This window comes from Hyperolius riggenbachi, chromosome 11, assembly GCF_040937935.1.
Source record: "Hyperolius riggenbachi isolate aHypRig1 chromosome 11, aHypRig1.pri, whole genome shotgun sequence".
Taxonomy (NCBI): Eukaryota; Metazoa; Chordata; class Amphibia; order Anura; family Hyperoliidae; genus Hyperolius; species Hyperolius riggenbachi.
In genome coordinates, this window is record NC_090656.1 from 231,596,987 (window position 1) to 231,612,666 (window position 15,680).

The following is a 15,680-nucleotide window of genomic DNA, read 5'->3' on the forward strand; positions in this document are numbered from 1 at the left end:
TAAGCCAATATTTCCAAGCTAAGCTACATCCTATAAGGTTAGAGTTTTTTTCACCAAGCTACCGACAGAAAATATGGAAAGGAGCTGATTGTTTAAAGGCGTTTTTTAGAAGACACCTGGCACTGCTCCTTTGCTTTGTTAAGTACAAACAAGTTTAATTTTTCCATGAACATGCAAGTGATACGCATGTGCCATGGATGCCGAGTGGATGGGCAACGGCGGCCTAGAAGTTAGGGAATCCCCAGAGAGCCAGGATAAAGGAGGCTGAGAGGTCTTGCTCTCTCTCCCGGGGGCAACCACCTAGAGCAGAGAGAGTGGACGAGCACGAGCATGGAAAGGTGAACCATGAAAACAGGCTCATATTATATTCCTGAATTCTGGTCCCTCAGTTACTTTAGAGAACTGGTTTCAGTAAAAGACTTGATAGGCAGAGTGTCTCTTTAAATGATATTTCTAGAAGCATAATACTCAGGATTTTATTAGAACATTCTGTGTGTCTTCAACAAGGCTGTAGAAGTGATATCAGCTCATATGCCAGACGGGCCGACGACAGCGATGGCAAAACACGAGCTTTGTTATGCTTTGAAAGTAAAACATTGTAACAGTACATTAAAGAATATTTTCCTACAATCGGAGGGGTCAATTCTATGGAAAGCTCCTATTCTGGAGGAGGCTAGCGCAGTAAGTATTGTGCTCCAACAAGCCAATGGCAGGCCTAGCATGTGATGGACAGCGGACTCCACCCATCAGGGTGTGATCCAGCGTTAACCCTTGGCGGGATGGTTTATAAGAGGCTGCCCTGCCAAGAGTTGGCACTTGTAACTACTTTTAACTTCCTGCTACTTCCTTTCACTACCTGTTCTTCCTGATTCACTACACTTGTACTACCACTAGAACTTACATACTGCTCTTGACTTGTAATATATATACTGTCTGCCCTTGTATTGTTTGTGTTTGTTAAGCAGTGATGCTTGCAAATTTTCGCCCAAGTCATTTTCGCATAGAAAATCCCGTCTTTGAATTTGGCAAATTTTCGGGCAAATCTTCAGAAATATTCAAGTTTTCGACCAGCAGCGAAAATTACAGAAACTTCGCTGTATGCGGAAGCTTATGCTCTTATGCGGAAGAATTTCCACAATAATCCGCTAAATGCGGACGCTTATGCCCTTATGCGGAAAAATGTTCGCAATAATCCGCTAAATATGCGCATGGGTGAACTAATACATGCGTACATTCCACCTTCCAATGCAGAATTGTATACGTATAGAAGGGCAATAATATTTCTGCGCATGCGCAATGATCCGTATAGACGCAGGTACCGCACGCGTAGTTGACTTCGCAATACACACGTCAACTACGCATAGTGGGCAAAGCTTCGCATAGCGGTACTACGACTACACGGAAATACGTACGCAATGAACTACGATTTTAATGCGCAAATAATGGACATTAGGCGAAAATTAACGCGAAAATATTTGATAGAAAATTCACCTGTCGAAAAGAAATTAGTGCTTTTTTCGGCGAAAATTAGGCGAAAATAATTTTTGCTTTTTCGCTCATCACTGTTGTTAAGCAACTGCCAAGTCAAATTCCGTGTAAGTGCAAACCTACTTGGCCAAATAAACTGATTCTTATTCTGATGCCAAATTGGTCTTGAGGGTGATGTAAAAAAAAGTTCTTTAAAGCGGAACTGTAGATATAAAGTAAACACAGTGTTTCACTTACCTGGGGCTTCCCCAAGCCCCCAGCAGCCGTCCTGTCCCGCGCCGGTTGTACACGAGCCTCCGTTCTCCCGCCGCCAGCTACTTTCGGTTTCGCCACCGGGCCACTGCGCCTGCGCGGCTCTGGCCATGCGTATCCTCTTCGCGTTCCCCGCTATTGCAGAGGGGAACGCGAAGAAAGGATACGCTTGGCAGAGCCATGCTGGCATCGACTTACTAGTCGAGGTACGGGACCGAGCGGCGGCGGGGGAACAGAGACTCGTTGAGGAGCGTCGCGGGACAGGACAGCTGCTGGGGGCTTGCAGAAGATAAGTGAAACAATGTGTTTAATTTATATCTACAGTTCCGCTTTAAGATGAACCTAAAGCAGGTACTAGGCCTGTTTTAAGAGGCTAAAACACAAGATGAACTCCTCCAGATTCCTGCTTTGCGGAGTCACCCTTAAAGATATATGACTGCATTTCTGCTGTATATCTGTATTGCCAAATAAACTCCTAAAAGCTTGAAGACATCCGTGTTCTTCCGAGTTCTTCCTCCATTGGCGGCTGATGCTGTGAGAATGTCAAGTTATTGCAGTTCCTGAGATATGGTACCAAACAGTTTGTAACCCATAGCAACCAGCGAATTACATTTTTACATTGGATTTTTCTGTTCAATTTATATGAAGATTGAATGGTGTAGGGTAGAGAGACAATTTCTTGATGTACAGACCCAAGCAATTTTTCCTGAGTCTTCAATAACTTTTTTCCTTCATAATTGGCGAAACATTGAACATATGTGTGGTATATTGGTCAGATTTTTTTTTTAAATGTTATAATCAGTCAGAAAAATTGATTGCAATTCTTGAATTGAAAAGATATTTTAAAAATTGTATGGTGTGTGGCCACCTTTAAAATAGGCATCACACAATTCTCATGTACAGGATTCTTCAGATTCGAGATTCAAAAAATTTGAGAAAATCTAAAATCTTGTTGGATTCGGATTCAAGGAAATTTGGGATTTGTCCCATCTCTAGTCTGAACCCTTTTCTCTAATGCTAGGTACACACCATACAATTTTCTGTTAGATTTACCTGCCAGATATAACATGTTGGAAATTATCTATCTAACCATCTGTCTGCCTAGCATTGTTCTACCTAGCAGGAGAAAACCAGAAGACAATGCACCAGAGATAATGACCAGTCTCTACAGAAAATAGAAAATCTGACAGAAAAATCTAACAGAAAATTGTATGGTGTCTACTAGGCATTAGGGATGAGTGGAAAGATTTAGGATCATTCCGAATTTCAACATCCACATTGGGAAGTTTCAATTTTCAAGTTGAGACTCAGAAATCATGGACTTTAGATTACATTTGTATAATGCACAAACTTTTTTTTTTTTTACCTATTAAATAGCAAAATATGTCAAATAATTTGAATAGGAAAATTCTATGCAAAAAAAAACAAAAATTGTATGAAAAAATTGTCAGCAAAATGGCAACTATTGTGAACACACTATGCTTTTGCAAATTTGCATTAGCCATAACTAATCTTTATTGCGAAAATAAGTTCACATTAAATTACAATTTCGCGATTTCCCCTTGCAAACGTAAAATTTCAGAATTTCGGAAGACATTTTTAGAATTGCAGACCATTTCTATTCTCTGCACTCTCCAAAATCAACATGAAAACTTTTCTTTGGCAGTGGGGTTTTTAACCTAATTTACAAATGATTTATTATTTTTTTTGCAGTAATAAAACATTATTTCAATAAATTATGCATAAAAAGTTGTCAAATTTTTTTTTTTTCAAATTAAAAACTAGTTGTTTTTTTTTACAGAACATTTATTGCATAATTAATTTAAAATAATGTTTCTACTAAATACTTAGAAGATCTGGGCCTGAATATAACAAGCGAAGCAGTATGATCAGGTGGAGTATAGGCTGGGGCAGGTCGGCTATCTGAAGATAAACACCATAACCACATAATGACAGAGAACGGGGAATATCTGAGCGATCGGCCCTCCGCGGAGCTTCAGTGGGCTCGTATCGGTCAGACAGGCGTCTGGCGGTAAACTCTGGTCATTCTGGAATTCAGAGGTGGAGCAAATATCAGGATTGGCTGCTGATGAATTAGAAGCATTTTGAGGTGGGTCTTCTGTAGACTCTAATGAGAAAAAGAAAAAACATGGTTAGATATCGGATGAAGGGCAGAGAAATGACCAGGAAGCCTCTTTCTTAATAACATTTCCATAAAATGGTTTCCTATATGGCTAAAGCAGCACTCAGATTAAAATGTTGCAGTACTTCTAATAAAAATTCTAAATGAAAACCAAGCTACCTCCAGAGCTCTTTAACCCATAAGCAGCTTCAATAGTTTTCTTGTTTGAAAGATAAGTGCAGTGCTTTTGGCCTCAGTCGGTAGAACTCTATGTGCTGTAAATTCTTGGAATGCGTTGATCTCTCTCTACTAGCAGAAGATATAGAAACTGAAAGCAGAAGTCCTCTGTTATTGCCTCACACTGCCCCCTAGTGACAAGTAGCCATAAATACACACTACAGAAGTACTAAAAGTAGCAAGGAAATGTATCAACATTTTTTAAAAAATATGCTAATATAAATTGGCCTGGATCACTTGCAAGCCTCCAAATAAATTGGATGCTAAAGGGTTTAAAGCATAAGCAAACAAGGCAGCTGCCATGAGCACAGACAGCACCAAAGAACCATGGCAAACAGAAGGGATGATATTTAATTTACGTTTTTTCTCCTAAGTTTTCTCCTAGGAGGTTGTTTTTACCTTTAATTTAAACTCTTGAGGACCAGAGGCTTACACCCCCCTAGTGACCAGGTGACTTTTTATAATTCAGCACTGCACAACTTTAATAGTTTATTGCTCGGCCGTACAACTTGGCACCCACATGAATCTTGCCTCCTTTTCTTCCCACTAATAGGCCAATCTTTTGATGGTCTCTGATTGCTGCTGCGATTGTTGTTTGTTTTATAAAAAAAAAAAAAAGCATGCTAGGTTTTCTTTTTTTTCTTCTTTACTTTCCCCTCAGACATAACTAATGCAGCCTGATTGGCTGAAGCCTCTTTCCCTTCCGTTTTCCACTTCCACACTTCTGTTCCTCTCTGATTGACCAATATTTCTCATGCTGAGACAATGCACTTTCTACTGCAGAGCTGGGTGGGAGTGCCTGAAGACTGGGAGAAGGACTGGGCAATGATACACAGACAGAATAAGGGAGGAAATGATGTCAGGATTGGCTTTAAGATATACACAGTGTGGGCCCCACTAGAGAGCTTTTTTGAGTGTTTAGGGAGCGCTTTAAATTTCTAGCGATTTCCTTCAACGCTCTGCCAATGTAAATAAATTTAACAAATTCCACAGTAGCGATTGCGATTAGCAAAATCGCAATCGCAGGGCATGCAGTATTTTTATTTATTAATTTTATTTTTTACGCTTCAATGTAAAGTATTGTAAAGTATTTGCGCTGACAAATCACTCATTAATCGCTACACATAGATATTTGTGTGCGATTTTAAATGACTGCAAACTGTAAAAAAATGTTAATCAATTGAAAGGACCAATCAGAATTAAAATCGCTAATCGCAAATCGCTACACAATCGCTGGCAAAAAGCGTACACTTTTTAAAATCGCTCCCAAAATCGCTGGAAAACTCTTAGGGCTAAATCACACTGGCCGATTTTTTAGCGGTTTTCAGATCACTGGCGATCAGCAAAATGCTGCTGCTAATGCCAATGGTGGTGATCACACTGCAGCGATCGCCAGCGATTAGCAATTTGCTGATGGTGCAGGCAGCATTTTTGGAGCAATTCTGGAGTGATTGCATTTCAATGTTATAGAAACACAAAACGCTAATTAAAATCTAGCGATTTCGCTAGCGATTTGCGATTTTTAGTGGGTTCCAGACCTCAAAATGGTAAATTCTAAGAAGGATGTTGTGAAAAATCACTAAAATCAAAACGTGGACAGTGCAATACATCTGTTATGTAAGTAAAGCAAGTACTGTATTATCTGCTTATACATGTGTTGTTGTTTTTTTTCTGAGATAGTATGGTTTACAGCTCCTTCCTAATGGACTTTGCAGCCTTCTCAGCTACAGAAGCACCACCAAGGACGCACACGACCAGGGCCAGTCGGGGTAGACACTAGACAGCAGATGAACAAAACCTCCTGGAAGGACGCCGAGGGAGCACATGGCCTACAATGGGCTGTAGGAAGCCCCAAGTAAGTATAAACGCTCATGTTCATTACATCTCAGGTTTCCTCCAAGTCACAGGTGTCGAAACTCAAGTCCTTGAGGGCCATATTCTTGCTTTCCTACTTGATGAACCACACCTCTCCTCATTCAGTCCCATCAATTAATTTGAGCTTTGCCAAAAATGTGTGAGGGCTTGGTACTCAAGGACTGCAGTTTGACCTGCCTGCTCTAAGTCAACCCCATAGTTCCTAAGGTTGGTTCTCCACCACTAGCACCGCACGTTGCCCAGGAGACTGCCCAGTGTGTCCACCCAGCAGAGGTATTGCCAGTGGGAGAATTGCCGTGACATATAGTACTCTCCACAAATCAAACAAAAGCGCCATCAATAGATTTATGCTCAACTCCAACAATAGCAGCGCTCTCCTGGCAATCCAACGCTATCCTGGCAAACGGAGGGGTCATTTTGGTGATGCCCCATTGGTGAATTGGACCTATCATTGCGCTGTAGATAGACGCCCATCTGACTCTGGCCTTAGCTGCAGACGGATGGCAGTGAGACTACAGCTAATCTCTGCAGGGCAGGTGAGTATCCCAACCCGCTGGCATCCATCTAGTGTTCGGAATATGAATCCTGCTGCTTCCTGGACAGGTGAGGCCCCTCCAGAAAACAGGCAAGCACACGGTTATAGGCATTTTGATGAAGTGCTTCGAAAATGGAAAACTCACCAGTTCTCATCGTTGGCTGCAAAGAGAAAAAACAAGAGACAGCACAGTAAACAAAAGAAAGGTGAAGATACATTTGTGTTTGTATGTAAATATATATATCTATATATATCTATATATATATATATATATATATATATATATACATATATATATATATATATATATATATATATATAATACCCTACAAAAAAAACACAGGTCTCTCTGGGCATGTGAGTCCAGTTTCCTCCAGTCTGGAGACTGAAGCCTTCAGGAGAGAAGCCATCAATGTACAGAGAGGCGTTCGTGCTTGCTACACGGTCATAGCAGTTAAGGCACCTGCTTTTTCACTGACCCGAGGAAGCGGGCAAGCACCCGCGAAACGCATTGTAAATTTTATCTTATCTTACGCGATTCTGCACCATTGGGCTCCTGGTCTCCTTTTGTCTTTGAAATAAGCCTGGGCTTGTTACAATCACAAGAACCAGCGACATAAGCTACCATCGCATTCAAGAATCTAAGACATGTTGGTGGGAGGTGTACAAGGTACACTTTAGGGACCTTCTTGGGTAAAGTTCTGCTTTTCTCTCTTTTGGACCCAGAGCCAGAACCACAGTGCTATCTGTACCTCCCTGACTGCCAGCGGCGCTCTCACCAGTAATCATGAGTGATTCAAATGAGCTGTAATTGCCGCAGCTGAGATCCTGATGTGGCGGGGTTAATTACCCATAATGCCCCTGTCCGCCCTGCGTTTCAGAGAGCTTGCACGCGTCCTATTGGTCGCGTTGCAACCCTCACTATGGCGCACTTCCTCCATCAAGCCAGAAAAAGGAGGAAGTGCGCCACAGTGAGGCTTACAACGCAACCAATAGGACGCGTGCAAGCTCTCTGAAACGCAGGGCGGACAGGGGCATTATGGGTAATTAACCCCGCCGCATCCAGCCGTGGCAATTACAGCTCATTTGAATCACTAGTAATCACTCGTGAGAGCACCACTGCTGACCGCATCCTTGCCATGATCTAGCCTATTGCAACACCCTCTGAGAACCAACTTGGTCCCCTCCCGCCTACTGTCCTCAATCTGAGTAGAGAAAGGCAAGCTAAGCAGAAGCCTAGGACCTGGGGTTGTTCAGGAGTCTGGCTGATGTGTCATCAAGCCCCATCATCCTCATCAACAATGAGTCAAAATGGGCCAAAGGGTGGACTGAGTGGCTGAGATAGCGAGGGACAGTTTTGGGTAGCAGGGGTATTGAAGGGGCTGGCCTATGAGCCTAAGTGGGGAGCACTTGCCTCTAAGCAAGCTCCTGCAGTAGTTACACCACATGCCTGCTGTGCTTTCGGCTAATCTGGCAATATTTCTCATCCAAGACGTTAAAGTGAGATAAAACTCTGACATAACATTCAATAAAAATATGATTTCCTATTTTTTTATTACCCATTCAGTTACCATGTTTGCTTTTGTGCACAAGCAATATAGCGAGCCCCGTAGGCACCGTCTTCCGGCACGTAGCCCCTCCCCCTTGCACAAAAGCACTCTGGCGCTTCCATGGAACTTTCTATCTTCGATACAGAGAGTGTCATGGCAATCATCTGCGAGGGGGCGGGGCTAAGAGTTGGAAGTCGGTGTATATGGGGCTCAGGAGCAGTGTTGCCAACCACCCATAAATTTACGGCCTTTCTGTAACTACAGTGTGAAAATCAGGTGCCCGTGAAATGTGCACTTGTGAAATTTACAAGTGGGTTGGCCGGGTCGCGGGATGTTGCTGGGAGTTAGTCCCGCCCCTTGGCTTACTTCAGTAAGTTCAGCAGCCAGTCACTCACTGGCCAGTAGTCAGGCCCCACTCCCACCTCCCCTTTCTTTCCTGCCGCTGGCCATTTTATTTTTATTATTATTTATTTTATTCTTATTTTGGGAGAAACGCTGCCAGAATGTGAGTGAATGCTGCCAGCCAGATTAAATGTATTTTGGTGGGAAAATGCTGCCCTATTGTGTGTATTTGGGGGAAACCGCTGCCAGATTACATATATTTTGGGAGCTGCTGCCAGATTACGTGTATTTTGGGGAAACATCTGCCAGATTACGTGTATTTTGGAGGGAAATGCTGTCAAATTACAGGGGGCACTATGATGGCGCTCAAACTTCCCCGGCAGGCAGAGATGGAACAAACAGTTTGCCTGGTCCTGTGACTAACTGCTCATTGCCTGTGGGTACTTGCGGGTCAGCGAGGTCTTTAAGTAATGCACAAGTGCTGGCCGGGAGGGTGTGTCCTTGATCGCCTGCCTGGAGCACTCTGCGCATGAGTTTGTCATATCCAGTGACTATGTACAGGACGCTCCCGGCCGAACGGTGAAGGACGCGTGTTGCCAGCCAGCGCCTGCATATTACTTAAAGGGAACCAGAGACGAAGCACCATTGTGTATTTTACCATATATATCAGTAAGAACATTAGCGAAAACACTTACCATGCTCTCTGTTTCATCCTCACTGCGAAAAGTGTCTGTTATCAGCTATGATAAGAATCCTGGACTGAGCATTCAGTCTGGCTTTGCAGGGAATAATCATAGCTGAGTCATTATAGCAGAGCCAGTAGGTGGCAGGCTTGGGCTTGGAAAGACACCAGAGAAGACAGACTCAGCTATAATCTTTCCGTAGCAAAGCTAGACTGAGTGCTCAGTCGGGGATTCTTATCAGAGGTGATAACAGTCAGATTAAACAGAGAACAATGAAACAAAGAGCAGATTAGGTGTTTACTGTCATGTTCCTACTGATTTATAAGGTAAAATACAAGAGGGTGCTTCATCTCTGGTTCTCTTTAAAGACCTCGCTGACCTGTAAGTAGCCGCAGGCAATTACCAGTTCCTCACAAGACTAGGCAAACTATTCATGCCATCTCTACTGGCAGGCCAACTGACATCACTGCTAAGGTCATGTATGTTTGGCCCCACTCATGACCACGCCCATGTTCTGTTGCATGGCCATACCCATTATTTTGGCACAACGTTTCTGTCAGTAAAAAAACAAAAACGTCAGTAAATGTTTATATTTTTGTCAGTAAAAAATAATGCTCGGGAGGAGGGGTGAACAGAAAGGATCCGGCAGGCCGGCAGGTCTTTGTGACTTTTTAGGCTAAGGAAATAGCTCCCAACTATCCCTCTTTCGGAAAGACAGTCCCCCTCTGGTAACCCTGTCCCTCTGTCCCTCTTTCTTCTTCATGTGTCTCTCTTTCAGGACTGAGGTACAGTTCTGTGTAAATATATGTATGTTTCTACTAAAAAATGTGTTTAACAGACTGTAAACTTTATTCTCAACAATTACATTGGTATATTACTTACTTTCAAATGTTAAAATAAAGAGAAACTAATGATGACAGAAAGGACCAGCATGGTTTGAATAATAAACTACAGGTTTTGGTTCTGAGCATTTTGTGGCATGCGTGGTGAGGGGTGTGATGGGGGCGTGGTTAAAGGGGTGGCAGGGGCGTGTCTTAAAGGTAACCTTAAGTCAGATAAAAAAAAATGAGTTTTACTCACCTGGGGCTTCCCTCAGCCCCCTGCAGCTGATCGGAGCTCTCGCATCCTCGCTCCGATCCTCCTGGACCCGCCTGCGGCGACTTCCGGTTTCGCCATCACCGACCGTCCCAGCTACAGTAGCACCCCCTATACTGCTATTGTGGCAAGGAAGGCTGCAATAGCAGTATAGGGGGCGCTATTGTGGCTGGGAAAGCGAAGAATCACTTGCGTTCCCAGCCTGGCGGCCGGTGACGGCGAAACCGGAAGTCGCCGCAGGCGGGTCCAGGAGGATCGGAGCGAGGCTGCGAGAGCTCCGATCAGCTGCAGGGGGCTGAGGGAAGCCCCAGGTGAGTAAAACTCATTTTTTTTTTATCTGACTTAAGGTTACCTTAAAAGTGTCCCTCTTTTTGATCTCAAAAAGTTGGGAGGTATGGGAATATACGCAATGTCTTGTTTTAGACTTTATAGACTTTTCAAAAAGGTATTTTATGTATAAGGTGTGAAAACATCTCTTGTGAGAAGACTCAGGACAAAAGTAAATTGAATAGGGCATAGGAGTATGTACAGGGCAGGCATATGACATATTGCTCAAAATGATACATACCTGGGGCTTCCTCCAGCCCCCTTCAGGCCTCTTGCACACAACATGCAATTCAGATTTTTAGAACAATCCAATTTTTGATTCTGATTAAAAAATTAGGCGGCCCAGTAATTCCTCCATCTGGCTCCAGTCTGCGCAGGCGCAGTCTGGCCAAGCGCACTCCCTGTCACAAGGAGCGTTCTGCGCATGATCCAACTGGCGGAAATACCAAGGCAGCTAACAGAGGATCCAGGTGGCCTGGGAGGACGAGGTGAGGGAGCGATCAGCTTGAAGGGGGCTGGAGAAAGCCCCAGGTATAATTCTTTTTTTTTTTTTTTAAGGCTTCTTGCACACCAAGACGTTGCATTAGGTGGCACGTTAAGGTCGCATAACGTGCACCTAACACAACGTATGGTGCTGCAAGAGCCGACGGTAGAGTGAGCCGCGTTAGGCGGCTCCAGTCCTATAATGTCTCCCAGAGTGGCGCTGATTGGCCAGCGGGACCACGTGATGCGGAGCGAGACACTCCGCATCACGTGGTCCCGCCGGCCAATCAGCGCCCGCCAGTGCAGTGAATATTAAGTAGCCATGTGCGCGGCTACTGTAGCTGGCTCTCCCCGCCTCCTCTCCGCCCCCCACTGCGCATGTGCAAACAGTCTAACGCGGCTATAGCCGCTCCAACGCCGTAGCATGCTGCACTTTGCAGAGAACGTGCAGCGTTACATGTAACGCAACGTGGGCTGTGTGAACAGCCCACTTGTGTTACATTGCTGTGCGTTGGGGGAGCGTTACAGGCGCACTAACGTGCGCCTGTAACGTCTTGGTGTGTAAGCAGCCTTAATGGTCTCAGGTTTCCTTAAAAGTCACAATTCTGAAACTTGATTTACAAATTCAGCAAAAAAAAAATTTGTACCTGGCTCTTACCATTTTTGACGTAAACATCACTGCCTAAAAGGGCTCCTATTGGTAAGAACTTATTGCAATCTGAAAAATAATAATACAAAAAAAACATGTTAAAAGGACACAATATAAATATACAGATTAATCATCCGGGGTTCATCTTTTTTTTTTTTTTTTTGCTCTACTCACAACTGTTACTTAAATAACAATTACTTACTTCCTCTACTTACATAACTATTGTCTATAATTATGTATCTCCTTGCTGCTTGTAGAGTTCAGAAAACAACAAAGCCCACTATAGCAGCATTTACTTCAACTGCATTCCCAGTGATCACTATGTGCCCAGCATTTACTTTAGCTGAATCCTCAGTGACCACTGTGTGTCCAGCATTTACTTCAGCTCAGTCCTCAGGGACCACTGTGTGTCCAGCATTTACTTCAGCTCAGTCCTCAGGGACCACTGTGTGTCCAGCATTTACTTCAGCTCAGTCCTCAGGGACAACTGTGTGTCCTGCAGCATTTACTTTAGCTGAATCCTCAGTGACCACTATGTGTCCAGCATTTACTTCAGCTCAGTCCTCAGGGACCACTTTGTGTCCTGCAGCATTTACTTTAGCTGAATCCTCAGTGACCACTATGTGTCCAGCATTTACTTCAGCTCAGTCCTCAGGGACCACTGTGTGTCCAGCATTTACTTCAGCTCAGTCCTCAGGGACCACTATGTGTCCAGCATTTACTTCAGCTCAGTCCTTAGGGACCACTGTGTGTCCAGCATTTACTTCAGCTCAGTCCTTAGGGACCACTGTGTGTCCAGCATTTACTTCAGCTCAATCCTCAGGGACCACTGTGTGTCCAGCATTTACTTCAGCTGAGTCCACAGGGACCACTTTGTGTCCTGCAGCATTTACTTCAGCTCAGTCCTTAGGGACCACTGTGTCCAACATTTACTTCAGCTGAGTCCTCAGGGACCACTGTGTGTCCAGCAGCATTTACTTCAGCTCAGTCCTCAGGGACCACTTTGTGTCCTGCAGCATTTACTTCAGCTCAATCCTCAGTGACCACTGTGTATCAAGCATTTACTTCATCCTGTTTGTCCATCTATCATATCTATCTGCCCAGTGGTGTAGCAATAGAGAGTGCAGAGGTCGCAACTGCACCAGGGGCCCTTGGGCTATAGGGGCCCCACAGGGCCCTCCCTCAATGCAGTATTAGCTCTTTATTGGTCCTGTGCTGGTAATAATCACTTCTACACATGCTTTAAATAGTAGCAATCATTAAACTGTTCCCCATCCCCTTCTTGCACTTCTGACACTGTGGCTGTCCTTAGCATGTTTTGGTGTGCCGTATCAATTGCATAGCTCTACTGGCGTAACAATAGGCCCTGCAGCCCCTGCCCTCGCGGGGGGGCCCGCTCGGGGCCATTTTGGGGGGCTGGAGGGGTCGCAGCATGAGGGGCAAGCCATGCTACACTTCGGCAGAGAGGGGGGAGGTACCCCCCCCCCCTCACCTCAGGCTCTCCCCTCTGCGCTCCCCTCCAGCATCAATACCATTGTGTAAGCAGCGGCGGGCAGCGGCAGCTACATACCTTCCGTGCGCTCCAGCGAGGACGTTTCTCCCTCTAGTGTCTGACGCGGCTTCCTGTTTATACAGGAAGTCGCGTCAGAGGCTAGAGAGAGAGGAACGTCCTCGCTGCCGCTGCCCTCCGTTTCTCCCTCTAGTGTCTGACGCGACTTCCTGTTTATACATTTCTGCAGGGGGGCCAGGGGGGACCTAGTTACGCCCCTGCATAGCTCCCAACTGTCTCTCTTTGAGAGCCCTGTCCCTCTGTCCCTCTTTCTTCCTCATTTGTCCCTCTTTCAGGACTGATGTACAGATTTATGTAAATAAATATATAGTATGTATGTTTTTACTGAAAAATGCGTTTACTTGACTACAAACTTTATTCCCATCCTTGAGGGAACACTTGCGTTTTCAAAATGCCGGCGATTTTTGCGGCGGTGATCTTTCTACGATTTCATGCGGAAAAAATCACTGAACACTGTGGCGATTTTTCCTTGATCGCGTTTAGCGCTTCTATAGCACTGAAACCTGATCGCCGGAAAATCGCCTGGTGCAGGCAACGCGTTTGCGGTTCGCGTTTGTGGCCGTTTTTGGGTGATTTGCGCAAATAGCCCAAGTAAGAACGGGCCCATAGGTTTTCATTACACTAGCGCTTTTAAAAAGCACTAGCGTTTGAGCGTTTTGCCAAAATTGCGGCAAAATGCTCTAGTATGAATGAGCCCTGAAAGAGACTCTGAAGTCTCTTAAAAATCAGCTTTTTACTTCAAAAATCTGTTTCTCATCCCTGCCCTACCTAAAACTCTGCATCCCCGCGGCTGTAATGTAACTAAATCCCCCCAAACTCCCCGGGGGGTAATCTGGGCAGCGCTTCCATGAGAGGCAGAGCTATGAGCCGCAGCTCTGCCTCTCAGCGTGTCTATCAGCCCGGATCGCCGCCTCTCCCCCGCCCCTCTCAGTCTTCCTTCACTGATAGACGCGAATAGAGGCAGAGCTGCAGCTGAAAGCTCTGCCTCCAACAGCAGCAAAATCCACGACCAAGAAAGTCATGGATTTTGAGGGGGAAAAGGGAGGGGGGAGTTAGTTAGATTACGGGGATGCAGCGTTTTAGTTAGGGCAGGGATGAGAAACACATTTTTGAAGTAAAAAGAGGATTTTTATGAGACTTCAGCGTCTCTTTAAATTGATATATTTCTTATTTTCAAATTAATATGAAGGAAAATTAACCAGGATAGAAAGGATCAATAAGGTTTGAATTAAAAAACAACACATTTTTCTTATGAAATCTTAATGGTATGTGTGATTAGGGGTGTGCCAGGGGCGTGGTTAGAGGTGTGCCAGGGGCGTGGTTAGAGGTGTGCCAGGGGCGTGGCTTAAAGAGAGTCTGAAGCGAGAATAAATCTCGCTTCAGACCTCCTAAATAGCAGGGGCATGTGTGCCCCTGCTAAACCGCCGCTATCCCGCGGCTTAACGGGGGTCCCTGATCCCCAAATCCCCTCCGTAATGCGCGGGAGCGCTTCCTGGTTGGGGCAGGGCTAACCGCCGCAGCCCTGCCCCACGCGCGTCTGTCAGCGCGTATCTCCGCCTCTCCCCCGCCCCTCTCACTCTTCCTTCACTGAGAGAGGCGGGGGAGAGGCGGCGATGCGCCGCTGATAGATTCGACTGGAGGCAGGGCTGCAGCCGTTAGCCCTGCCTCCAGGAGCGACCAAACGCACGAAAAATTAAAATTAATTGAACGGACCAATCAGACTTTAAAACGCTAATTGCTAATCGCTACACAACCGCTGGCAAATTGATACACTTTTAAAAAACGCTCCCTAAAATGCTCATGAAATCACTTACAAACTGCTCATACAAAACGCTAGCGCTTGCGATTGCGTTTTGCAGTGGGTTCCAGGCCTCAGTGAGTGGAGGGGAATCCATTAGTGCAATTGGGATTAGGGGTAATCAAAATTGCAGGACATGCAGCATTTAAGCACATATGCGCTCAATGCAAAGTATATAAGCGCTGCATAAATCGCTTACCAAAGCCATTATATAGCACTTTAGGGGCCCGAGCAATTACCTTTTAATAAAACTATTTTATACTGACCGAGTCTCTGTATTTCCTTCTTCTGTCCATAGCCATGCCCCCTAAAGGAAGAGATCACAGGTGCTTCTCTGATTGGCCTTAGAGAAGCCCCTATGACCTCTTCCCTTAGGGGGCGGGGCTGAAGACGGACACCCGGTAAGTATTATAAAGTGTTATAAAAAACAAACAAACCACAAATCGCAAAGATTACTGTACAGCGCTTCCTAGGAATTGCTTTCTAGTGGGTTCCAGGCCTAAAGCTACGTACACACATACGACAACGATCATTCGTTGAGAACGACGTACAAACTTTTAATTGACGAAAGAACGACCTAAGTAAAGTTAGTTTTTAAAGGTGTGTAACGATCTGATCGTTAGAAGGAACGTTACATCACGTAAAGCAACTATTGCGCCTGCGCATAAAAATGA

At 44.9% G+C, this 15,680-nt stretch overlaps 1 protein-coding gene across 1 annotated transcript in view; it reads right to left on the bottom strand.

Moving 5' to 3' along the window:
• Nucleotides 1-3,556: 3,556 nt before the first annotated feature.
• Nucleotides 3,557-15,680, bottom strand: part of LOC137537966 (glutamic acid-rich protein-like) — a 156,254-nt gene continuing 144,130 nt past the window's right edge. The window contains exons 12-14 of the mRNA XM_068259889.1: nt 11,648-11,707; nt 6,655-6,670; nt 3,557-3,868 (exon numbers count right to left, since the gene is read on the bottom strand). Of these exons, the coding sequence (XP_068115990.1) occupies nt 3,868; nt 6,655-6,670; nt 11,648-11,707 (77 nt within the window). The 3' untranslated portion in view covers nt 3,557-3,867. The remainder of the gene's footprint in view (nt 3,869-6,654; nt 6,671-11,647; nt 11,708-15,680) is intronic.